This window comes from Helianthus annuus, chromosome 9 (genome assembly GCF_002127325.2).
Source record: "Helianthus annuus cultivar XRQ/B chromosome 9, HanXRQr2.0-SUNRISE, whole genome shotgun sequence".
Classification (NCBI taxonomy): Eukaryota; Viridiplantae; Streptophyta; class Magnoliopsida; order Asterales; family Asteraceae; genus Helianthus; species Helianthus annuus.
Window position 1 is genome coordinate 128,151,657 of NC_035441.2, and position 27,931 is coordinate 128,179,587.

The following is a 27,931-nucleotide window of genomic DNA, read 5'->3' on the forward strand; positions in this document are numbered from 1 at the left end:
TAATTGATTTACGTCATTCATTGGGGCAGCCAATGGTGATATGACCACTGTCACAGATTCGGTCGAGTGACAAATACTGTGGGTAATTGGTTGATATCAGAAACATGCGTAAAAGATCTTAACACTGTGAATAATCATAAAATGTGTCGTTTTCATTAACTAGAATAATTCACTCAGTATTTCCCCGCTGACAAAATCTTTTTCAAACATGTTTCAGGTGATCTGCTGTAATTCAGGAAAAATGCAGGGGAAGCATTTCAAGCTTAAGATAGTGGCTCGAGATAAAATAAAGAAATGTGTTTTATTACTAAAAACTTGTATTGTAAATTACCCGGGGTTTTAACCCGAATTGTAAAATAAAAATAATCGGGAAAAGTTTTAACTTAGCCGATCCTGTGAAATAAATTTTCCGCTGCTAAACTCACAATAAACAGATTACCGCAGACTTTCTGTTTCGCGGATCCTGAAACGGGTCAAACCGGGTCGGGGACCGTGACATCGATGGAAAGAGATTAGTGGTTATATTTCTTGATCAACACGTAAGAACATTATTTTAATTTACTTTGTGTTATATAAGCGTTTTTCCACCACTAAATTTCTTTTCATTTTAGAGACAAAAAATTGTTGCTTTCGTCCCACAAAATTTGATACACAAATATAATGACGCGTCATTGATGGGTGGTTTTTTTTCGTTGAATCATTTCCAAATTGAGAATCTCAACTATCTTGAGTGCCCAAAGTACCAGAATTACGTGTTAGTTTGGTCCTAGAAGAAAATTGTCATCAACGAATATACAAAGCTTTCTTCACTTACGCTTACGATTCCAAGGGGTGCTTCTTTATATCCATTGGTCCCTTCCATTATAGAATTGAAGCATGACAGGAGACCTCAAATGGATATTGTTGGTACATATTAATTCTCTATCTATAATTTTTATTAAATATATAAAACTTTACATATGGTCTATACGATTTAACTGATTTGGTTTTAGATGTGGTTGGGAGAATAATAGAAGGCAAACGTGATCGATGTTGTTTTGAACTTTCTCTTCAAGATAAGACGTACGTTATTATTTATTATTAACATATTACAAACATAATATTTACGTTATATGTAAGAAAATATTATTATTAGAAGAACTTTAACCCAAAATCGTAATATACAGTGGTCACACAATACAATTGTTTTTGTCTGCCCTGAAGCCTTCCGATGTGATACGTTCCATTCGAGCCGTGCAACAAAGGTCCATCATATATGTATCACGTCTCAAGTTGGTTCATCTACCAGATAGTATGTTATGCTTTACACATGAACATTCTAATAATTAGTTAGATCTAATGGCTCATGTAGTTTAATAAAAGTTATATTTTATTTGTTATTTCAGTTAATATTTTGAAGTCTACGGAGTTGAGTACGATTACGTACGAACCGGATATGGTCGAGGCACGGGATATGTAAATTATGGATCGTTATCCAATTTGTGTTTAAGTTAGAAACATTTGGTGTTGTTATTTGTTTAGTTGTTGAATATTAAAGTCTCTCTTGGTGTTTCGTGTTTTGCTTTTTGTTTCCCTCATATTGATGTAATTGTAGAAATATTTATAATCTATCACCAAGGTATAATCTTCTTAGATTGGACAACTAAATAATCATTATCTGTATTAAACGAAGGTATAACCATGGCTGACCTTCCTACTCATACAATCGTGTTTGAGATATTAACGAGGCTGCCAGCAAAGGATGTAGGTCGTTCTAAGAGTGTATGTAAGCAATGGTATGCGTTATTGTCAACACAAGATTTCGTAAAGATACATTGTTCTCGCTCAGTAGTTTCATCTAACCAGAGAGTTCTACTAATTGACGACCTAACGTGTTCTGTTCGTCCAATCATCTCTAATAACAATGACTATGGTCCAAGCTCAACAGTTACATTTCCATTCCATCACCAAAATAATGATGTCTCAATACTTTCACATTTGAACGGATTGTTGTGTGTTTGCTTGAATCATACATACGAGCTGCTTCTTTGGAATCCAACAACTACTGCTTTCAAGCGTTTGTCAACCCCTGATTCTCATGGATTCTATATAAATAACCTTGATGCCATTGGTTTGTACGTTGACGCTGACGATGATTACAAGGTCTTGCATATAAAGCGTAGGAGTGGTGTACTTGGTGTCTATGTTTATTCTAGGGAAGTAGACTCTTGGAGAAATATTCCTTTCATAACAAGACAAGAGTACCTAAGCCCTCATTTCAATTGGTCAGCTGGCACATTTTGTGGTGGTACTCTATATTTCACTGTTTGCGAATGTTGGATTGGAGGTACGAATGTGGTGATTTGTTTTGATGTTAATTCGGAGCAGTTCAAGGAGATAAGCTTTCTACCCGTTCCTTCTAATGGAATGGTTCAAGGTGTTTTAGTTAATGTAAAAAATGTGCTTCACATGTTTGCTAGCACTGGCATGTTTGAGATGACAATTGACCTATGGACACTACAAGGGGATTACTGGATTAAGGTCTTATCATGTCCTCCGATCCCCCCGATATCATTGTCATTGTGGTGCGATATAACACATTATGTGACAAATGGTAATTGGTTTGTGATGACTAAATTAGGGAAGTTGTTTACAATTGAAATGGATATGAAGCCCTTCGAATGTTTTTATCCCGTTTCTTGGTTTCGAGGTTTTAAGGGTGCGGTGTTTGTGCAGACCATTGTTTCACCAAGTATTTAGATTGGCTTTCACTTAATGTTATCATTATGTATGTCAATGTTTTAAGGATTTGTGTTTTTTTTTTCTCTAAGTCATGATATTCCGTTTAAGTCATGTATTTTAATGTTATCATTATGTATTTCAATGTTATCCTTCGGTTTGTTTTTCTCTAAGTTATGTGTTGGAATGTTGTTATGATTTGAGAATTTCATCATCTATGATAACTCTCTTTTATTTAATTTGCAAGGTATTTGTCATTTTTTCAATTTACAATGACTAATGGACTCTCAAACCCTCGAAATCATGCTTCTAGCTCGAGTGCATCTACTAAAGCTGAAAAACGAAAAGAGTATCAAAAAAGATACTATGCTGCACGCAAAGAAAATAACAAAGTATCTAAATTTGGGAGTGGTGATGCCCCCCAAAGTGCTTCATCAATATCTTTAATGAATAATAGGTCAACAGAAAGGACACCGTTAAGAAGTTTACAAACTAATATTACTCAATTTCTACAAACAACAAATGAGAACGCCTCAAGTGTTTCTACTACAAAATGCAAGGAGTACAATGAAGGATGTTCTAATACACCAAACGATAATGGAATGCGTATTTCAAATGGCAGTCAAGTCAACCAAACCCCGATAGATGATGTAATTGACGTAGTCAGGCATAGAACATCACGAGGTTTCTATTTATTTAACAAAGATTTCTTTTTTGAACTTGACATCTTTTACAACCTTCATTACTTAATACACCAATTTTTTTAGGTATTCAAATTCATCCGCGTACTTTATTACCCCAATTTGCTGAAGTAGTTGATCAACCTTCCCTCCAACATGGGAGCGTAGAAGATGATCCTTATAATTTTGTTTACAATGGTGTACCTGGAGAGCATCGTGTTTTAAAGGAACGAGGCGCATGTCCTAATTGTGGAGCAAAACGATTTCAATTTGAATTTGATACCTTTTGTTGTATGAGTGGGAAAACCGTGTTAGCAAACTTAGAAATTCCAGAGGAATTGTACCGACTTTTCACGTCTCAAGATGAAATTGGAGATTTGTTTAGGCAAAACATCCGTGCTTATAACACCAATTTTTCTTTTGCCTCAATGGGTGTGACATTGGATGATACATTGAACAATATGAGAGACGGCGTATATACTTTTCGTGCACATAAAGGAATATATCACAGAATCGACCAATTAGTTCCGAGGGATGGGACTCCTAGGTACTTGCAGTTGTATTTTTACGATCCTGATACTGAGTTAGATCACAGACTCCGATGGCCAAATCTTGATCGGCGTATTACTCAGATTTTAACACGCGTTCTTTCTACAAACCCATATGTCGATACATTTAGAAGACTTGCGGAACTAGGACCTCTGGACAACTATAGAGTCACTTTGAATACTTCGGTTGAACTTGACCAAAGGGTGTACAACCGACCAACGACATCGGAGGTATATATAATATATTATATTAATTGCAATTATTTAATATAATTGCTTATTTTACTTACTTATAGTTCACAATTATATAGGTTGCTGGTATTTGGGTTGAAGGTAATGACAATATCACTTCGTATAAACGAAGTATTGTAGTGTACGGTAGGTCTGAATATAGACAAACTATTCAGCCGTACTTCAGTTGTTACGATCCATTGTCGTATCCTTTATTTTTTCCTAATGGTGAGTCGGGTTGGCATGCTAACATACCACGTCAAGGAGTATCAAGCAATGAGGTTCGCAACAATGAAAACATCGAAGGAGAAATGGAAGGTACCAACAATTTGTTATCCTTTTTAAGTGAAGATCATAAAAATAGCGTAATGCGTTTTATTTTTATTAACTGTTTGTTTTTAATACATCTTCATCGTTCAGAGGCTAACACACGAAGTGGTAGAACAACCGTGGCTATGCGAGAGTACTACTGTTACAAGTTCCAGATTCGATCTACCGATAATGTGCTTTTGTTCGGTGGTAGGCTGCTACAGCAGTTTGTGGTTGATGTTTACATCAAAATTGAGACGTCACGCTTAGAATTTTGTGAGAGAAACCAGGAAAAAATTCGAGCCGAATTGTACCAAGGTATTGTGGATTGCGTCAATACTGGCGAGGTTCATGCAAACAGAGTCGGGAAAAGAATTGTGTTGCCTGCATCTTTCATCGGGGGGCCTCGCGACATGCGACGTCGGTTTCTAGATGCGATGACGTTAGTTCAAGACGACGACAAGCCTGATGTATTCCTTACAATGACATGTAATCCTAAGTGGCCTGAGATATGTGATAACTTACATGTTGGTCAAACTGCTACAGATCGTCCAGACCTTGTTTCAAGAGTGTTCCGGGCTAAATTAGAAGATCTTAAGGATCAACTCTTCAAGAAACATGTCCTCGGGGAAGTTAAGTCATACGTCTATGTCATTGAATTTCAAAAGCGGGGTTTGCCGCACGCACATTTTCTCCTAATCATGTACCCGCAACACAAGATCAATAACGCGGACCATTATGATAAGGTTGTGTGTGCTGAAATTCCTAACAAACTAACACATCCCAGATTGCATGAGATGGTTGTCAAGCACATGATTCACGGTCCTTGCGGCAATTTACGATCAAGCAGTCCTTGTATGCAGGGTGATCCTAAAATTTGTCGTTTTCACTATCCTAGACAATTTAACGAACAGACGACACAAGGAGAAGATTCGTATCCGTTGTATCGAAGGAGAGACACCGGGATAGAAGTGGACCTACGAGGACAAACACTTGATAATAGATGGGTGGTCCCATATAACCCAAGGCTTTTGATGATGTTTAACTGCCACATGAATGTTGAAGTTTGCTCAAGTATAAAATCTGTGAAATATCTTTTCAAGTATGTTTATAAAGGACATGACAAACAGGTTATTCAAGTCGATCAAAGTGAGCCAGGGGTTGTTATTAATGAGATAAAAAGATATCAAGATGCACGCTACATATCGCCCCCAGAGGCTATGTGGCGAATTTTTTCCTTCTCTCTTTCTCAAATCTTTCCTGCTGTTCTAGCCTTACAACTTCATCTCCCAAATAATCAGATGGTTAGATTTAGAGATGATGACTTGATGCCTAATATTGTTGATAGGGAAAGGGATAAGAGAACCATGCTAACAGCATTTTTTGATCAGAATAGAAACGATGAAACAGCAAGGGTACATTTGTATAAAGATTTTCCAAAACACTATACTTGGAATGGAAGCACACGCCGTTGGAGTCGTCGTTTCGGTAAAAAACAAAGAGGTCGTATCGTTTCCGCTAATCCAGCCGAAGGAGAAAGGTACTACTTACGCCTACTTTTGTCAAATGTCAGAGGGCCTACTTCTTTCGAACATCTTTGCACAGTTAATGGTCAACGGTGTGCGACATTTCGGAAAGCAGCTCTTGAGTTAGGCTTAATAGAAGACGATGAATATCTATCACAATGTCTCGAAGAAGCCTCTACGTTTTAGTTTCCCAATGCTCTTAGAAGGTTATTTGCGACCATAATGATTTTTTGCCAACCTGGAGATGTTCGAAAGTTATGGAATGACCACTTTGATTCACTATCTGAAGATCATCGGTTACACTGTCAAAGTATAGAACGAGTTCAAAATATGGTTCTTACCGAAATAAGTGTCTTGGTACAATCCATGGGTAAAAATTTCAATGAATTCGACCTTCCTAAGATAACTGACGATGTTAACTTACAAGATGCAGGTTATCGTGAGTTACAAGAAGAGTATGGGATTGTTTTGGAACCTGAACACTTGAGTGCCAAACATTCACTTAATCCGGACCAAAAAAATGTGTTTGATGAGATCATGATGCATGTTGATAATGATCTTCCAGGCGTGTTCTTTATTGATGGTCCAGGTGGAACTGGAAAAACATTTTTGTACATTGCCTTGCTTGCTGAAATTCGGTCACGTGGTCTTATTGCTCTCGCAACAGCTTCATCAGGTGCAGCGGCTAATAATATGCCAGGAGGTAGAACGGCTCACTCGAGATTCAAGATTCCTCTTAATCTTGAAAATAATTCAATGTGCAATATTAAAAAACAGAGTGGGGCCGCTAAACTGATTCGCTCTGCCAAAATAATCATATGGGATGAAGCGTCGATGGCTAAACGACAAGCGATAGAGGCAGTCGATCGTACATTCCAAGACATTATAGGTGTTAGTCTCCCATTTGGTGGAAAGATAATGGTTATGGGAGGTGACTTCAGACAGGTGTTGCCGGTTATCAAACGTGGCACTCGAGCACAGATTGTAGACTCCAGCGTACGAATGTCACCTCTTTGGTCTTTGACTAAGAAGATGCGGTTGACCATAAATATGAGAGCGCTGAAAGATCCATGGTTTTCTAAATTTCTTTTAAGAGTCGGCGATGGAACTGAAGAACCAATCGAAGGAAACTATATCCGCATACCCGATGACATGACAATTCAGTGCAACAACAGAGAAAACGCTATAAAAGAATTGATCCATGCCATCTTTCCATCAATTGAAGATAATGTATATTCTTCAGATTATATAATCTCTAGAGCAATATTGTCCACTAAAAATGATAGTGTTGACGAGATTAATAATCAAATGATTGAAATTTTTCAAGGGGAGGAAAAAGTTTATTACAGTTTTGATGAAGCTGAAGACGATCAGCGCAACTTCTATCCGGTCGAGTTCTTAAATTCGCTAAATGTTAGTGGATTGCCGCCTCATAAGCTTCATTTAAAAATTGGATGCCCAATAATATTGTTACGTAATATCGATCCATCACATGGCCTGTGTAATGGCACGCGGTTGATATGTAAGGGTTTCATGCGAAATGTTATTGATGCGGAAATTGCAGTCGGTCAACATGCCGGAAAAAGAGTTTTTTTGCCAAGAATCCCTCTAACCCTTTCTGAAGATGACATGTTCCCATTTAAGCTGAAAAGAAAACAATTTCCAATTCGACTTAGCTTTTCCATGACGATTAATAAAGCTCAAGGTCAAACAATTCCGAACGTTGGTATTTATCTACCGGATTCTGTATTTTCACATGGACAACTTTATGTCGCGTTATCAAGAGGGATTTCAAGACAAAGTACGAAGGTGTTGGTACATCTCGCCAAAGAATTCAAACAACGCGGAGTTTACACATCAAATGTTGTCTACCAGGAAGTGTTGCGTGATTAATTAATCGCATCCGTATCAAAACGAAGGTAAGTTAGTAGATTATGTGCCTTATTTGCTTCCTGAAATTACTTTTTAATTACTATTTTAAAGCACCTGTAAGCGTGTAACATTTTGTTATGTGTCGAAATCTGGTACAGGAGAGGAGAAGATACAAGAAAGTCATAAGCGAACGGATGTATTGGTAAAACAGGAAGAGATACAAGAGACTCCCCGCATTTTGTTTTTATTGTTTTGTCTAGCTACTTGACTGTTTTGAACTCTTCTTGTTTTTAATTACATCTACTTCCTTGTTTTGTACTATTCTTGTAGAAGATCACGAATAAGAAAACTAACTTAAGTACTATACGATATATCACGAGACGACGGATAAACTAACGGTAAACGAGTATCCTATTGTAAATCGCCACTCCCGCCGCATCGCGCGGGTAAGTGACTAGTATATATATATATATATATATATATATATATATATAAATATCTTGCTTGATTTCATATAGGGTGGGGTTTGGCTACAAAGTCCATTTTTCCGACAAAGTGTACAAATTCATAAAACACTACAATTTCATCCATAAAACACGCTCAAAACCCACAAATAAGAGAGTGAAGATCAATAAAACACAATATCCAAACCCTAACATTCCATAAAAACTTCAAACACATCATTGTAGAACTATGAATATGAAACACAACATGATAATCAATATAAAACACCCTAATGTTTGTCATTCGGTAATCAAAGCCTTATCATCCAAAACACAACACAAAACCCACAAATATGGCGTTTTAGTAATCTTCACTTTGTTATTTGTGAGTTTAGAGTGTGTTTTAAGGCTGAAATTGTAGTGTTTTATGACTTTTTACACTTTGTAGGAAAATAGACTTTGTAGCCAACTCCCACCCTATATATATATATATATATATATATATATATATATATATATATATATATATATTGTACTTTGTTTTTCTTTTGTAAGTGTGGTTTTAAAAGTGTGAGGTGCTCCGAGGTGTGAGGCTAGAGTTTCACATATGCTTTACATACAACCAAATGTTGCATGTCTATTTCTTTTACATATTAGTCTTATAATCAAGTAAACCATTCATAACCTCTTTATCATTTGTGCCCAGAATGGTGGTGCACATATACGTAGTTGACACTAAGTATATGCCCTCTATTGAAGTATATGCCCTCTATTGAAGTATACGCTCATGTTATACGTTTACACCCATGATCAAGTATGCACTTATTATAAGTGTGCACTTAGGTTTCAAGTATACGTTCTTCCTTTTTAAGTACAACCCATTTTAAAGCGTGAACTTGAAGTTCATGATTGGAATGAAAGTACGCACAAAGTTAGTTCATGTACACGTGTTGAATACCCGTAAGTATGTGAACTTTTGATCAGGTTCACGAGCCTGGTCAGAGGTAGAGTGGTTTTTAAAGACAAGTACGGTATACAAGGTGAGTTCTAGACACCCTATTTCACCATTTTGAGTTGATACACATGCTACTTTAAACAGTTAGAACTCTCTAAAACGACTGTTAGCTATTACATGTTATATATTGACTGACTACTAATTGACATGCGATGCTTAATAAAAGTTTAAAGGTTAAATGAATGATGTATGATCCGATAATTAAGGAAGACGTATTAATGTTACTACATGTGAGTGCGACTACATAGCAGGCATAGAGCCTTATACATGTCCAAGATTATTTGGCTAGTGTCGAGTAGTTGACGTTGAGGTTTGCTTCACGGCCATGTGTTTTTTATTGATGATTTAGTGTTGATGTGTATATTCATTATTAAGAACGTTTATTAATGGTGGATGATAATTTTTTTACTTAAAATGATAAATCCTTGTTTTTAACCTAAACTAGGACCCACTAAGTAGCTTCATTTTAAGCATATATATTAGGGGATATTTATGTTTGATAGAAAGTTTACGGCATGGATTCTGAGCTCCCCTACTCTTCAAAATAGCATTTTATCAACCTTAGATGACCTTTTATGTTTAATTTATAAGGTTTGTTGACTTGGTGTAATTGATGTTTTGACAATTTCGTTGTTATTTGATGATTATAATAGGTTTAAGAACTATCTTTAATGCAATGATGCAACCATCGGGTTTCCTTGTTTTGGGGCCTTATATCTTTGTTCGGGGGACATGTTAAACTTTAGTATCCTAAAAAAATGTTTCTCTAGATAAAAGAAATATTACTATTGAATCAATATTATGTTAAGATTCCTATTAATGGAAATATGAAGAAAATTTTAATTGCATAAAACCATACCGGAAGCCAAATTGCACCAATAGTCACAACAAATGCGAAAATAGAGATGCAAAGGCAAGGCAATAAGTATGGAAACCTGCATCACAAGTCATGGTTGAAATCTTTGCATAAATAAACCAAATAATATTTGCATCTAATATCATGACTACCTCCCAAATAGAGAATCAGAAGATACTAGGCTTGGAAATTTCTCTGCAGGCTGAATATCAAATAAAAACAAGTTATAATACACATTAAGAGGAGATGTGGAGTACATGCAAGACAAACTAGACTAAGATACCAAAATATGACCGTGTCTAAAGTTAAAGTTTACATAAAGAAATTATGTAACTAACTCTTTATGAACAATTGTAATGTTTCGTTAAAAAGTGAAAGGCTTAAGTATATGTAGTCTTGAAGAGAGATGCAACTTATCTTAGATTTTCACAATATAGAGTAAACTGCAATTTTACACCCTGAGGTTTAAGCCACTGGCACTCTGACCCCCTCCCAGGGAAATTTCTCACTCTGACCCCATCCCAGAGAAATTTCGCACTCAGACCCCCCAACTTATGAAAAGGCCTGCAAAATGACCCCCTGTTGTCAACTTCTGTTTAAAGTCAACATAATTTATTAACGATCAAGGGGTATAAAGGTCATATCCACTCTAGTTTTGTATCTTACTCAAGACACCACCCTATACATATGACACTCCTGGCACTCTTACCCCCCCCCCCCACTTTCCCCCACCTTATAAGGTCTCATCCTGTTTCTTCTCTGGCGATCTTCTCCTCTCCGATCAACTGCCCTCATCTCCGATTAACTGCGACCCTTCACAGCGCTCTAACCAAATGTCGCTAGTATGTTGGCTAATCCGATACCAGATCTACCACACGTCAGGTACAATCGTCCATTGTTAGTTAATCAAGGTTTGACATTAGATATTACAGTTTGGGTATAACCCCATTAGAGTCGGATTTGTGTCAGTATTAGTTAATCTCATGTATGAACCCCATTAAGGTCGGATTTGTGTCAGTGTTAGTTAATCTCATGTTATAAACAGGGTATTAAAAATTAGTCTGATTTCTATGTTAATTTTGTGTTGTTTGGTGTTTTTTATAGTTAACCTGACAATGAGCCTATCAAGCTCATCACTGGTGGTCCACTTGGTTGTCTCCATGTTTGGTAGGCTTGTCTTCAACTTCCATTATCCACCAGAGAGTTGGGATGATGTTAACTTAGTAGTTAAGTAGGATTAGTAATGTGTAATATGTAGGTTAACTTAACTTAAAGTAGATGTTAATGATGATGACTGATGATGATGATGATGATGATCAGCAGCAGGTTTTGTGTGGATGATGATGACTGTGTAGATTTTAAGTGTTAATGATGATCAGCAGCAGGTTTAATGGTCAAAATTTGCATGCATGCATTACAGTCTACTTGTTTATATGGTCATTTTTGTCATTTGCAGGAGGTTTTGTGTGGATGATGATGAGTGTTAAGATTATGAGTGTTAATGATGATGACTAATGATCAGCAGTAGGTTTTATGGTCAAAATTTAGATGAAGTACAGTCAGTTACACTGCAGTTAGGCTTAGTTATAATGTCATTATGAGTGTTAATGATGATGAGTGTTAAGATTAAATGACCATTTTGACCATGTTAGATAACATTGCAGTTAGGTTTGAGTTGTTTGTTTATGTGCATTTGCAGCAGTTAGATAATCATGTTAGATAACACTTCAATTGTTTGTTAAATGACCATTTTGACCATGTTAGATAACACTGCACTGCAGTTAGGTTTGGTTTGTTTGTTTATGTGCATTTGCAGCAGTTAGATGATCATGTTACACCAGTGAGTGATGATGAGTGTTAAGATTAAATGACCATGTGCATTTGCAACCATTTTATCATCTGCGGTTACGTTTGGTTTGTTTATGTGCATTTGCAGCAGTTAGATGATCCATTCACATCAACTAAGCAGTTTCATGTCCATTTGCAGCAGGTTAGATGATCCATTAGGACTTGTTTATCAGATTCAGTTGATCATTTAGTTTGTGGTCAGATTCAGTGCAGCAGGTTTAGTATCAATAAATAAGTGAATGTTATGAATACTTAGTTTATGATCATTTCTCAGTGTTCTATTATCAATAAAACAGTGGATCACATCAAATACAAAGTTTTACACTTAGTTTCTGCAGCCTTTGACTTTGGCTGGTCAAACATTTTTGGCGGGAATGGTTTTGTTTACTATAGGGGGTAAGGAAGCAATGAAATACTTAAAACGGAGGGTAATATTGTTTGTTATAACAAAGTATAGGGGGTAATAAGAAAGGACAATATAGTCGTTTAACACTAGGGGGTAATACGTTTGCTTACAACAAACCATAGGGGGTAATATAAAAGGGTAACATAGTCATTTTACATACCATTTAACAGATCTGTTAAGTTATTTGACAGCATGGGGTCATTTTGCAGGCCTTTTCAGAAGTTGGGGGGTTAGAGTGCGAAATTTCCCCAGGATGGGGTCAGAGTGACCCTATGGGGTAAAATTGCAGTTTACTCCACAATATATCTAATCTATGTGAGTTTTGATTATGTTATTAGTATAAGTTTTAGTTTTATTTAGAGTTAAATGCCAGTATAGTCCCTGTGGTTTGCCCTTTTTTCACCTTTAGTCCCTAAGTTTCTAAAATTACAGCTATAGTCCCTAACTTTTGCAATTTCATTCCCGGATAGTCCCTAGGCCTAACATCAGTTAGTTTTCTCGGTTAAGTGGATGTGAAATGACAAAAATACCCTTACTATAAAATAAAATAACTTAACCTACTAAATAGATTTATTTATTGTGGGACCTACTCCTTTATAAAAATAATAACAACCCCACCCCCACCTTCCTCTCTCTCTTTCTTCTCTAACCATCCCATAACTCTCATTATCTTCCACCTCTCGAATTCTCGTACAACTGTAAAAAATCCCTCTCTACAAACCAATTCTCATCCTAATCGTGCTTATTATCATAATCACTATTATTATTGTTAATATTATTATTATCCTCAGAAACAACCAATATTCGTTTAAATTTATCAAATTCGGATTGATTCTGACCAAATTTTGAATTATCACACAGATAACTCAAAGTCAACTCCTGAGAAAGCCCTAATTTCAAGGATTTTGACTCCAAATTTTTACCAACACCGTCATAATTATAAGAAGACCCTAATTTATGATCTGAATTCCATTGATTTTGGTTAGATATGAGCTGTGTGAGCTTGGATTCAGAGTTTTGTTAATAATCGGTTGAGTAATTTTTTATATCTTTTAACATATTGAAGATGAAATTGAAAGGTTACCTGTGGAGAGTTGAGGATTGAGATGAAGAAGTCAACTGGAATTGAAGAATTGAAGAGGTGTGGAATGTTGATTTCTTGTTCGTTGTTAATTAAGGTTTGAATTGTTCAAAGTCGCCATGACCATGAGTGTTGTGTAGTGTACTGTGTGAAATGTGAAAATGCCAAAAGTGGATGTTTTTCCGGCGATGGTCTGTGTGGGTTGGGGTGGGTTTGTCTGGTGTGGGTGGCTTACGGTGCAGACACAAAGGGGGTGTTTATTTTTTGCAAGAAGTACTTCATGCCCTCTTATGTCTACGTCGCGCAGACCACGCGCAGACCTTTGAGTCTGCAGCGTGTTTGTTTTTTGAAATAGATTTCACTAAAAAAACTCTTCTAGAGCTCTTCCTCACGCAGATGTGGAATTACATCTTCAACCCTCTTCAAGACTATCTCTTTTTCAAAACCCTACATCCTTCTTGACCAGCCCACACCAGACCTTCTCCAGCTGACCTCCTCCGCCACCACCTCCACATCCACCTCCTCCGCCCCCCACGTTCATCGTCGACCACCTGCTGCATCGTTCACCATCGACCACTGCCTCCTCCGTCAACACCTTCCGCCTCCACCTCCTCCGTCGACCTCCACCATCTGCTACTCCAATCGCAGGTAACAGTTGGTTTCATCGGTTTGGAGATTCAGGTATTTGAACCGATTTGCAGTTATAAACTCTGAATTATCTGTTAATATTACAATAATGCGACATAAGTTTGATGTTTTGTTGTTTAAATCGCTGCATGAATGATTCTGATATGTGTTTAATGTCGGGTTAATTTTATGTTAGATCAAGTAATTTTGTTTGTAGTAAGGTTAGGAACTTGTTATCAGGATGTTAAATAATTAGATCATGTCGTAGTTGTAAGCGAATTGAGTTAGAATCGTAGTTGGATATTGCAAGTGTTATGAAGTTGATTAGATGTAAATGATTATGATTTGCGGTAATGATTTTTTTTTTGGTTGAAATATTGAAGTGTTCGAGGATCTAATTAATTAGGTTTTTTTATTTCCGGTTCTAAAGTTTAAATAATCTGTTAATATGCGAATTACGCACTTAACACAAAAAATATGATTATGATGTTGCAAGTGTTATGAAGTTGATTAGATGTAAATAATCTGATTATGATTTGCGGTAAATTTGTTTTATTCCTTTGATGTTTTGTTATACAATTCGCTGTAGCAGTTAAAAAAAACAGTCTTCTTCTTGCAGACTGCAGAGGTTTGGTCCACCTCTTCTGCTACAGATGTCTGCAGATGTGGCCCGCAGACTGCAGACATTTTACCTCTGAAAAAACAAACAACACCAAACAAAAACAAGAAAGAGAGAAACGGGGTGGAGGTGGGTAAAAGTGGGTCCCATTATTATTAGATAATTAATATTATTTTTATTAATATTTTATTAGTAAGGGCAATCTTGTCATTTCATACCCACTTAACACAAAAAATAACCTCCATCCGCTTCAGGGACTATCCGGAAACGAAATTGCAAAAGTTGGGGACTATTGCTATAATTTTAGAAAGTTAGGGACTAAAAGTGAAAAATAACAAACCACAAGGACTATCCGAGCATTTTTCTCTTTTATTTATTATCCCCAAGTTGATTTCGTGATACCAATGCATAGGCTAACACTACTTTTAGAAAGTGATTCCCGTAAATATTGAGATAACATGTCCAAGATATACACAATTATCAATACACATCATAGAGAATAATTGCCTCATTATACTATATATACTAATTTCCTCACAACTTGGGCATCATCCCCAAATAACATTCCTTTCATTCTCATTTATGTACACACACCCATATAACATATATATATACATATATATATATATATAGGGCTCGGTTCAAATGAGAACCACCACGAGTTGTGAGAACCGTGAGAACTTTTTCTTCCCATACAAGTTGGACGAAAATTTTATTTCACAAACGTAGATGAAAATATTATAAACATATCTGTAAAAAAAGTAAAAAAAATTGTCGAGTCGATAGTTTTAACTGATTCAATTTTTTTAGATGCTGGTGTAAATTTTGTACGAATATAAATATTTTTTTACGCCTCATGTAAATGTGGGTATGTGGTAATTATTTTTAAAATTTTTTTATTGAAACAAGTGATTTTTTTACGACTTTTGAGAAAAAAAAAATTTGGAAAAATCTTTTGGATGACCTAGTTCTCACGGTTCTCACAACTCAATGTGGTTTTCATTTTAACCCATCCATGTATATATATATATATATGTATATATATATATAGAGAGAGAGAGGTCAGTTAATGTACAATACGGCTTAACGTACATCACGTACGACAGATAATTACGCACGTTCATTTGAAAATCACGCACGTTATAAACTAAAACACCCAAATCACGCATATTGGAAAACATTAATCACGCATCATGAAAACATTAATCACGCACTTTATATACATAATCACGCACGTTGTCGTACGTGATGTACGTTAAGCCGTATTGTATTTTACACTTTTCCTATATATATATATATATATATATATATATATATACACACACACACACACACACATATAGGGGGCCGCTAAAATGAAAGCCACCTCCAGTTGTAAGAACCGAGAGAACCACTTTCCAACCATTAGATCTTCAAGATAGATGGATGAGATTAAAAGTAATTAAAACTAATATTAAATACTTTTTTTCTTATTATGTTTTAAATATTTTAATGCAAAATGGTAGTTTAGTAAATTTACTCTTTTTTGTCTTTATTGTTTTTTTATTACTTTTTTTGGTATTATTATATTACTTGTTTTTTTAAAACAATTTTTTTAATTAAAAACCATTTTAGATCCAGATTTTCAAACAAAAAGCAATTTTTTGCACGCCGTTTTTAAGCCCGACTTTTTCACACGCCGTTTTTTTACGCCAAGTTTTACGCATCGTTTTTTTAACCCGTCATTTTTACGCCCCTCTTTTACGCGCCGTTTTTTATGCCCCGCTTTACGCGCCGTTTTTTACGCCCTGTTTTTACGTGCCGTTATTCACGTCCCGTTTTTTCACGCCGTTTTTATGCCCCGTATTCACGCCCCTTATTTATCCGTCGTTTTATCACCCGGTTTTTTTACAAGCCATTTTTATGCCCCGTTGTTATGCACTGATTTTTTTACAAAAAACAATTTTTGTCATAATTTTTTTACAAAAAAACGTTTTTACGAGCCGTTTTTTACGCCCCCGTAAATGTATTTACGAGTCGTTTTATGACCCGGGTTTTTTACGAGCCGTTTTTTACGTCCCGTTTTTACGCGCCGTTTTTTACACCCCGTTTTTACGTGCTTTTTTTTACGACCCGTTTTTTTTTGCCTCGTATTTACGCGCCATTTTTTAAACACACGTTTTTTATTTTTTTTACGGTTTTAAACTTTTTTTACGAAAAATTTTTTTACGGTTTTAAACTTTCTTTTTACAAAAAAAAATTTACAAAGAAACTTTTTTACAATTTTTTTTACAAAAACTTTTTAACAAATAACAAAATTTATAAGAATTTTTTTTTACGGTTTAACCTTTTTTTTTTACAAAAACTTTTTTTACAAACACGTTTTTTAAACTTTTTTACGTTTTTTTACCAAACTTCGTTTACGGTTTTAACCTTTTTTTTACAAAAACTTTTTTACCAAAAACTTTTTACAAATTTATTTTTTCATAAAAACTTTTTTTACAAACGACAAAAATTTATACGAAGACTTTTTTACGGTTTTAACCTTTTTTACAAAAATCTTTTTTTACACACACGTTTTTAAACTTTTTTACATTTTTTACAAAAACTTTTTTTATAAAGTAACAAAAAGAGGATAGAGAAATGTGAAAAGAGAGAAATTGAAAAGACTTTAATAAGAGACTTTAATGAGGAGAGAGAGATGATTTGATGGTTTTGATTAAATGACTATATTACCCTTTTGGTTGTAATTATCTGATTGGTGGAGAGTGGTTCTCGCGGTTCTTACAACTGGGGGTGGTTGTTATTTTAGCGGCCCCCCATATATATATATATATATATATATATATATATATATATATATATATATATATATATATATATAAGGGATGGTTATAGTATAAATCACAATTATTTTTAAAGTTGTGGTAGAATTATATCATCACATTGAAAATAAAAGAAGGATAAAAAAAGAACCGATTGCTCGTAAGCATAATTATAGTGTATTCAATATAATTGATATTATATATGTTATTATTTTACCTTTTTTCTATAATTAATTGGATGTCACGTGACATTTTTTAAATGATTCATACAGTTTTTAGACGAATTGTGATTCATACAGTTTTTAGATGAATTGTGATTCATACACCGGGGAAAGTGTGAGAACGGTGAGAATGGTTATGGATCGTCAAATCAAAACAATCCATGGACTAGATCGCGCGGTGGCGTTTTTGTAAATAACATCAATTTTATTATGTGGGACGCGCTTCATTAACGGTAAAAGGGTCTTTTACTTCTCAAATTCAAAATGCCAACCAAAATGATAACACGCCATTCAAAAAAATAAAACGCCATTAAATACAAAACGCCAAAATTAGTGATAAAACGCGTTGGAGATTACAGGAAGAGGAAACAACACAGTAACTGAAATTCAGTTATTAACATTTATTAGAAGAAATTCCCTCCTAAATTACGCGCCAAAAACATCATTATATAAACCACGTAAAACATCGCTTCCATAATCACTTCAATCTATCATTTCTGCAAAAAACATCTTTTACCAAAAACGTCAATTTAACCAAAACGCCAAAAATGGCAACCATCGTTTGGTGGAGATACACTTTGGCAATCAGGCGATTCGTCATGCGTTTTGACAACAGAAGGAGGGTGTATGTTAGGACGATCAAGGAAATTTTGAAGATGGAAGAAGAGGTACAGAGGGGTATTATATCTCTTGGCATCGCTCTGGATAACGAATGCCATGAAACACATATGCTTATGAAAGCATTAACTAGGAAATTTGGACCAATCAAAGCAGATGAAAAGCTGGACCCTGTCATGACATCATTGCGTTTTGATGATGAAATAGACATGGTGACCGTTATATACGACAGCAGAGAGCAGGGAGACTACCTGCTTGAAAACATCATGACAAAGCAGGGGCTTGGGTTCATGGAAGAATTGCATAACGCCACTTGTTTGAACACAGACATGTACTCAAAAATGGCGTTAATGCAAGACATGTTCAAATGGAGGCTTTAGAATCTTCAGGAACAAGAAGCCGATGAAAGTGAAGGTGATGACATCGATGAAGGTCTAGATGAAGACTCTGAGGAAGAAGATGACGCAAGTGATGGATACTTCTCGGATAAAGTACCTTCTGACGAATTGTTTTAATTTTTTTTTGTTAGTTTTCTTCTGTGTAATTTTTTTTTCTTAAGATAATTAAATGATATATTCTCTATTTATTTGCAAAACGCCAAAAAAAATACTACAAAAAGTTATTGCTTACAAAACGCCAAAAATAACAAAAAATATTTTCCTGCTTAATATTTTCTCCGTTATTGTATTTTGTCATCTTGGACTGCATAATGCCATTTAAAAAACGCCAAACTTGGAAGATAGGACGTCTATCACCCTAGAAACTGATAAAGCTGAACAAAACAGTAAATACACACAGTAACTAAAAAGACGGTTACTTTATTACTATCATTATTTATAATAAAAAATCCCACCTATACTACGCGCCAAACAACTCCCATAAGAGAGGGGACTCTACGCAATGAATTGATCACACCCAGAAAAACAAACGCCATGTTCCCTAGAAACCACTCACTTTAAAAGGCCAAAAAGTTAGTTAAAAAAAAACCACAGATGGCAAAGCTTTCACTGAATGCATTCTTCTCTGAAGGGGTTATCTCTATAATCTTTTGCTTAATGAGATGGACAAATATTCAAGAAAAAAAGACTGATGACAGTGATATGTCATCATGTGAGCCTTGTTCTTGATGACTATATGCATGGCAAGAAGGGATCAACACAAGTGTAAAATACTATTTTGGACTCCATTATTATAAATAGCATTCAAGCAAGAGTTGATCTTCAATGACATGCCACTAATCAAGAATATCAATCCAAAAAACAGGATGCCACTAACAAGTTTCGTCTAAAAAAGACGGGGTTTATGTAGGAAACTTGGCATCTAGCTAAGGTATTCAAAGGTTCAAAACACCAAAAACAAATTCAAGAAGAAGAGGCTGATGACAGTGAAGATTCGGATGGGAAATAAAATTACCATTTTTATTTTTTTTCTTTTTCATTTTATATTGTTTTGTTATCAAATTATCTTTTGTTTGTTATCTAATTATCTACAAATAAAATACATTATTATATAAAACACCAAAAAACTACAAACACCAAAACGCTAGTAGTATGAAAACTGTGACAACGGGTGCTAGCAAAGCACCTTGTCAATGTATTAAACGCCAAAAAAATTGACTAAACGCCATAAAAACATTTGGTCTTATTATAATCTTATGAAAATATTAATGACTCGTAGTGAATTATTATACAACGCCACAAAACGCCAAAAGAATTGACTATAACACCAAAAGAATTATCTAAATGACACAAAAACAATTAATTCGACGCCAATTAGTTAATGAATACAATTAACGCCAAAATAATCTTAGACGCCAAAAATGAGCCAGCATAAATTGGGAAAATAAAAGAAGATTGAAAAGACAAAAAAACCCCTCACGCCCTGATCATATCCCACGCCACGTGTTGGGCCAGGATGCGTTCTCACCTTTCTCACACTTTTGGGCGTATTCTCCTGATCCTGTACCTATATATATATATATATATATATATATATATATATATATATATATATATATATATATAGTGGTAAGGGAAGGTTCATTTGAGAAGAAATTTAATGTGAGAAGAAAAAGAAAAAAGGGCATATTAGTAAAATACTATTTCATTTATAACTTATATCATTAACTTTTAACTCTTTAATTAATTAGTCAACTAATCATTAATTATCATACATATAATCTACAAAACCTACACATATCAAAATTTCCTACATATACCCTACACATTATACAATTTTATCCTACACAGTCGAAATTTATCCTACACACCTCGAAATATATCCTACACAACTCGTAATTTATCCTACACAGCTAGTAATTTATTCTACACTTTAAATTAAGTTGTTTTTTTAATTTGAAAAAAATATATATTTTGAAAAGGAGTTACAAATTTAATTTAGTTACTTATTAAAGGGGAAGAATACAAATTAATGATTTTTGTAAGTTTACCAATATACCCTTATATTAAAATTAAATGCAAATATTAAATGAAGTAAAATGAAGCATTCTTATTGGTTGAAACTTCTTCTTTTTTCTTCTTACAAAAAATTCTTCTCATTTGAACCCTCCACTATATAGGGGTATATATATATATATAGGGTAGGGTTCAAGCGAAAATCAACTTTATTGCGAGAACAACAAGAACCAATGTGAACACAACAAAATAAACCCACTACACCATCTAAATCCTAAAAAAACCTAACCCCCCCCCTCCCAAAAAAAAAAAAAAAAAAAAACCTCCTCTCCCCCCCTCCCTCTCAAGCTAAATGCTAAAAACTAAATAATAAAGCTAAACCCTCAAAAAATCTAAAAAACACACAAAAAATTATTTTTTAATAAAAAACGCTAGTTTTATTCTAAAAACAATTAATGATGAAAAGTAGAAATTTTTATTAAAAAATATTTTAAAAAATTAAATAAATTTGTAGGTAATTGTTACATATGTGTAACAAAATTTTATTGTTACTTTATCATTTAAACAATGACATTTTTTATATATATGTAGCAAATGCCTATAAAGGTTTTTTTATTATTATAACATATATTACATACATGTAAAAGAAATTGCCTCAACTAAATTTTACTGTGTGTGTTTTTTTATGTTCTAAAACATTGCCTTAGTAATTGTAGATAATTTGCACACTGTGCTTTTTTCTATAATACATAAGATACATAAACTTTGATTATTTTCACATAAATTTAAAATCTAATTTTTTTTTAATATTTTTTAAATAAAACTCGCTACTTTTCGTCAATAAAAAAACTTAAAAAAAATTTTGGAGACTAGAACTTGCGATTATTATTAAAGAATTTTTTTTGTGTGTTTTTTTTATATTTTTTTTTAGGTTTTTTAGGGGTTTAGCTTTATGATTTAATTTTGGGAAATTGGCATGTAACAATCCCACCTAGACCTTATTAGCCATTAATAATCACACCTTAGAATATTCCCCCCACCAGTCCCACCTTTCACCTATTTTTCCTACAATGGTCCCTCGTTAAAAAAACTTAACGGAGTTAAGCTTTTTTCCAAATTTGAAACAGATTTTTAGGGCTTTTGATTAGAACGACGATACGGGTCCATTGATGTAAAACTTGCCTCGAAACAGTGCTCCAAACGATGAAAACAACGCTTCAATTCGGGTGTTTAAATTTCCAATTAACCAAAATCAAGTCACTTGGAGCACCATTTCGAAGTGATTTTTACATCAATGGACTTGTATCATCGTTCTGATCAAAAGCCCTAAAAATCTGTTTGTGATTTGGAAAAAAGCTTAACTTCGTTAAGTTTTTTTAATGGGGGACCATTGTAGGAAAAATAGGTGAAATGTGGGATTGGTGGAGGGAATATTCTGAGGTGGGATTATTAATGGCCAATAAGGTCTTGGTGGGATTATTATAGGCCAATTTTCCTTTAATTTTTAGCATTTAACTTGGGTGGGGTGAGGGGTTTATTTTTTATTTTTTTTATTTTTATTTTTTTTTTGGGGGGGGGGGGTTAGGTTTTTGGGGGGTGGGGTTTAAGTTTTTTTTTTTTTTTTTTTTTTTTTTTTTTGGGGGGGGGGTGGGTTTAGAAATCCTAAAAAACCTAAAAAACACACAATTTTTTTATTATTTTTTATTTAAATCGCTACTTTTAGTAGCAAAAAAATTGTTTAATAACTAAAAGTAGCGAATTTTCCATAAAAAAATATTAAAAAAATTTATGTGTTTTTTAGATCTTTTTTTTGGTATTTTTGGTTGTGTTTACATTGGTTCTCGCAGTTCTCGCAATAAAGGATGGTTCCTAAATGATCCTTCTCATATATATATATATATATATATATATATATATATATATATATATATATATATATATATATATATATATATATATATATATAGGGGACCGCTAAAATGAGAACCACCTCGAGTTGTAAGAACCGTGAGAACTACACCGTACGGGGCGAGGTGGACCAAAATTTTTTTTCATAAACGTAGATTCATGTATTATAAACACATTTGTAAGAAAAAATTCAAAAAAAAAATGTCGTGTGTGTAGTTTTGAGCACAACAAGTTTGTGTTTACGGGTACCGTAAATCTTACCGGAAAATTTACGATATCCATAAACACAAATTTGTGGTGCTCAAAACTACACACACGGCATTTTTAAAATTTTTTTTTTACAAATGTGTTTATAATACACGCATCTACGTTTATGAAAAAAATTTGGTCCACCTCGCCCCGGATCAAAAAGTTCTCACGGTTCTTACAACTCGAGGTGGTTCTTATTTTAGCACAATTCTCTCTCTCTCTCTCTCTCTCTCTCTCTATAAATATATATATATATATATATATATATATATATATATAGGGTGGGGTTCTAGAGGGAACAGTGTTCTAGCCATTGATTTACATCATCAAATCGTAAAATACACTAGTGTATTTTCATCATCAAATCCTCAAATTCTGGCCATTGATTTACACTTGTGTATTGATAATCAAGGGTTAGTATTAGTTCACTAGTGTTCACAATCAAGGAGTTTGTTCACTAATGAACCAAACCCTATATATATATATATATATACATAGGGGGCTGCTAGAATGAGAACCACCCCGAGTTGTAAGAACCGCGAGAACTACACCCCACGGAGCGCCGTTCGCCATGAATTTTTTTTACAAGTAGATGTGTGTATTATAAACACAGCCGTAAAAAATCATGGCGAACGGCGCTCCGTGGGGTGTAGTTTTTTACACCACAAGTTTGGTGTTTTTTAATTTTTTTTCTTTTTTCTTTTTTTTTCCACCAAACTTGTGGTGTAAAAAACTACACCCCACGGAGCGCCGTTCGCCATGATTTTTTACGGCTGTGTTTATAATATACACATCTACTTGTAAAAAAAAATCATGGCGAACGGCGCTCCGTGGGGTGTAGTTCTCGCGGTTCTTACAACTCGAGGTGGTTCTCATTCTAGCGGCTCCCTATATACATACATATATATATATATATATATATACATATATATATATATAGGGGAAAGATAAATCGAAAACCCATGCGAGTTGAGAAAACCCAAATAAACCCTATGTAACATTTTTATTTTTTTCTAAAAAAATAGGGAATGTAATATAAATGTACACGGACTTATTTACGAAAAAAAAAGAAAAAAATGCTTACCAGTTTTTTTTTTAAAATGTTGAAAATTTTATGTTACATTTTTTTGGACATATATATTATGTAACCTGAAATTTATAACATTTAAAAAAAAAAACTACTCGGTGTTTTTTTGTGTTTCTTTTTTAAAAATGTTCAAGTATATGTATATTACATATCCTATTTTTTTAGAAAGGTTTCTTGAGTTTACATGGATTTTTTACAAAGGTTTCTTGAGTTCACATAACTCAAGTGGGTTTTCTCTATAGCCTTCCCCTATATATATATATATATATATATATATATATATATATATATATATATATATATATATATACACACACAATTTTCAAAAGGGGAATTGGCATGTAATACTCCCACCTAGACCTTATTAGCCATTAATAATCCCACCTCAGAATATTCCCCCCACCAGTCCCACCTTTCACCTATTTTTACTGCAATGGTCCCCCGTTAAAAACACTTAACGGAGTTAACATGTTTTCCAAATTACAAACAGATTTTTTTAGCGCTTTTGATCAGAACGATGATACGAGTCAATTGAAGTAAAACTTATTTCGAAATGGTGCTCCAATTGACCTGATTTTGGTTAATTGGAAATTTAAACACCCGAATTGAAGCGCAATTTTCATCGTTTGGAGCACCGTTTCGAGGCAAGTTTTACGTCAATGGACTCGCATCGTCGTTCTAATCAAAAGCCCTAAAAAATCTGTTTGTAATTTGGAAAAAAACTTAACTCCGTTAAGTGTTTTTAACGGGGGACCATTGTATGAAAAATATGTGAAAGGTAGGACTGGTGGGGGAATATCCTGAAGTGGGAATATTAGTGGCCAATAAGGTCTAGGTAGGATTATTACAAGCCAAATTCCCTTTTGAAAAGGCTGTGTATAATTGTTGCATATCAAGATACAAATGAGTATAGAAACCTGTGCAAGGAAGCCTCCCAATGCCGGACCAATGGCCAATCCTATCCCCCATGATGTACTAGTCTGAAAGAAAATTATGTGAGACACAAATGGATTATAATAAGTAGTATGAACTTTCCTGATTCATTTCTTACAATTGACAATCCTAAAGCTTGATATTCTTTAGGGAAAAGTTCACATGCATACGCCTTTGTAGTTCCTAGTACCCCGTTAAAAAAACCAAGAAGAAACCTTGAAATGATAGCCATCCAATAGTTGACACTGAAACCAAAAATTGTGTTGAAAATAACCCTGAAGAACATAAAAAAATACACACTTTATTAGAAAATTTGGTTTATACTAATTTCATGATACACAATGACAAAATAATAATTGCTGAAGTAGGTACGTACACTGTTGAAGTTCCTAGAATAATAACTAGTTTCCGACCATATCGATCTGCTACCACTCCCCAAAGAACAGATGAAAATGTCCGTCCAATCATATATGCGGACCCTTCATAAGATTGAGAAACGTATGAGTTATAGATGTGACAATTATGAACTATTTACTTATAAATTGGATGATTCAGTATACATTAGATCTCAAATACAAAGTTTGCTAAAAAGAAAACACTTTAAGTGGAACAAATGGTTCAAGAAGTCCAAAAGTATTTACACAACATATATATAATGCATAAAATGTTGCAGAGATGAGATTTTGGATTTTATCTTAGGCGGTTCGCTTAACGAAAGTATAAAGTTAGATTGTGATTGGTTCAAAAACAAGAACATGAGTATAAAAAAACTAATTATAAAAACCAAACAATAGAAATCGTAACCAGTTGTGACATTTAGATAACAACTTTGTCCAGGACACAACTTGACTCAATCTACACTTTCCGATGACATGTTATTTACATAATAATTGTTACAAGTAAATTATAAAGAATTATTATTTTACTAAACTTAATACTTCCCTTTAAATTAAGCATTGTTTATGTTTTGATTTTTCACACTTTATGTAACATTTCTAGTTTTTACGATGATTGAATCATATTCATGTACTTATTTGAAGGTTATCAATGAGAATCGTTTTGAAGTCATTATATATGTGAAACATTATCAAATCAATTATTATTCGTTTTTATTCATTTATTAATTTCATACATTCAATATAATGCAACATATGTAAAATATGTAACATCATTTGGAAATACTTGTATTCCAATCGTTTTGGACATGCGTTTATACATATCACATAAGTACTATGACATTCTAATTATGACATTAGTGCAATTATAGAGATAAACTAGTGCGATTAACCTGTGCTTCACGTGCAAGAATTCAATCGGGGTCAATTCAGTTTGTTATGGTACGGAAACTCATTACAACTGCCCATTTATATTGATTTATTGAAATAACTAAAAGGGTAGATGACAACTTTTTTAGGATAATATATAAGTATTAAAACAAACAAAATTTTATCATATGAAATAAAGTAAATTGTTGTATTCTTTAATATGTAAGTAATCAATTATTAAACTATGTATTTTGTATATCAGAATATTAATCATTTGTAAGCTAAAAATATCCACATCACATAAAATTCTTATACGTATGCATGTATGCTCTTTGCATAAATAAAAGTGACTCTCAAAAACACCAAACTCTACTCGCACAGTCAACTTGTTTTTTAGCAATAATAAAAGACACGTGGCAGTGCATGATTAAATTGTGACACAACATGTGAATTTAATATTACTATTGCAACAACTTGGTCTATTATATATATATAACAATAACAATATCAAATAATCTAATCTATAATAAAAAATTCCTAGTAATGTCATATGACAATCTCTCCTTAATTTATTTAAATTTAAAAATATTAATATATAATATTAAATTAATATTTGATATCTAATTCTAAACCGTCCAAATAGATTAAATGAAAGAATTTAAATTAATATGCAAAGTGGATGAAATGCTTGAAATCAATTGAAAATCAAAAAAATGATAATAAATAACAACATAAATATATGAACTAATGTTACTACTAATATATCATGTTATGCTATAGCATAATATAATACTTAATTATGTAATAAGTTTTTATTATAATAAATATTAACAAATATTAAAGGTATATTTAACTTTTTTATTTACATAACTTAAAAAATTAGTAAAATTTTTGTTTCATATTTGGAATTCTAAATATGTATAATCATAAAAGGCAAAATAAAAAAAAAATGAGAATCACAACTCTTAAATTTAGAAAAATAGAAGCAAAACAATGATCAATTAAAATTTTATCATAAAAGTTAAAATAATGAAAACTTGTGAGGTTGGTGAAAACAAAATAAGGAATGTATTAAATGTACCATTGAAAAGGAAATCAGGTAACTTTAAAACATGTGAGGATCTGCATGTAACTTAACTATGTATACATTTTAAACGAAAAACAGAAACTAAGGTTGCATAAAATTGTGTCATGTGTCTCCTAAGAATTTTATTTATTAGGTATAGATATGAAGATAGAGATAGAGAAGAAATAGAGATAAAGACAAACATAAATAAAGAGATAGGGGTATAGATAGAGATTATATAAAGATTTAATGTATATTATTATATTGTAGACGTTAAAATTTAATATTTAAGTTAAAATTTACACACATCAAATCTCTATATTAATAAATCAAAATAGATTAAGAAAGTTTCCATATTACATATGTACTATTGTTTGATATTTTAATACAAACTCAAATAAATTTAAATTAGTAAAGTAAAAAATAATGTTGACAAATTTTGATATTTGATATATCTTAACTATAAAATATTGTTGATAATTTTTTATATTTGATATTTCTTGATTATATGTTGTTTAATTAATAATTATTAATTTATGAAAATGCATATTTATGGATATAAATAATTTTTAAAAACCTAATGGCAT

General features: G+C 33.3%; 1 protein-coding gene and 1 long non-coding RNA gene across 2 annotated transcripts in view; one reads left to right on the forward strand and one right to left on the reverse strand.

Annotated features, from left to right (window-relative positions):
- Nucleotides 1-27,931, reverse strand: part of LOC110878603 (protein ZINC INDUCED FACILITATOR-LIKE 1) — a 55,930-nt gene that overhangs the window by 10,173 nt on the left and 17,826 nt on the right. Inside the window, exons 4-8 of the mRNA XM_022126936.2 lie at nt 25,390-25,492; nt 25,132-25,288; nt 24,998-25,060; nt 10,351-10,400; nt 10,202-10,277 (exon numbers count right to left, since the gene is read on the reverse strand). Of these exons, the coding sequence (XP_021982628.1) occupies nt 10,202-10,277; nt 10,351-10,400; nt 24,998-25,060; nt 25,132-25,288; nt 25,390-25,492 (449 nt within the window). The remainder of the gene's footprint in view (nt 1-10,201; nt 10,278-10,350; nt 10,401-24,997; nt 25,061-25,131; nt 25,289-25,389; nt 25,493-27,931) is intronic.
- Nucleotides 783-1,577, forward strand: LOC118482099. Its single transcript, XR_004867213.1, has 3 exons — nt 783-906; nt 993-1,062; nt 1,167-1,577. It is a non-coding gene; the product is annotated as an uncharacterized LOC118482099 (long non-coding RNA).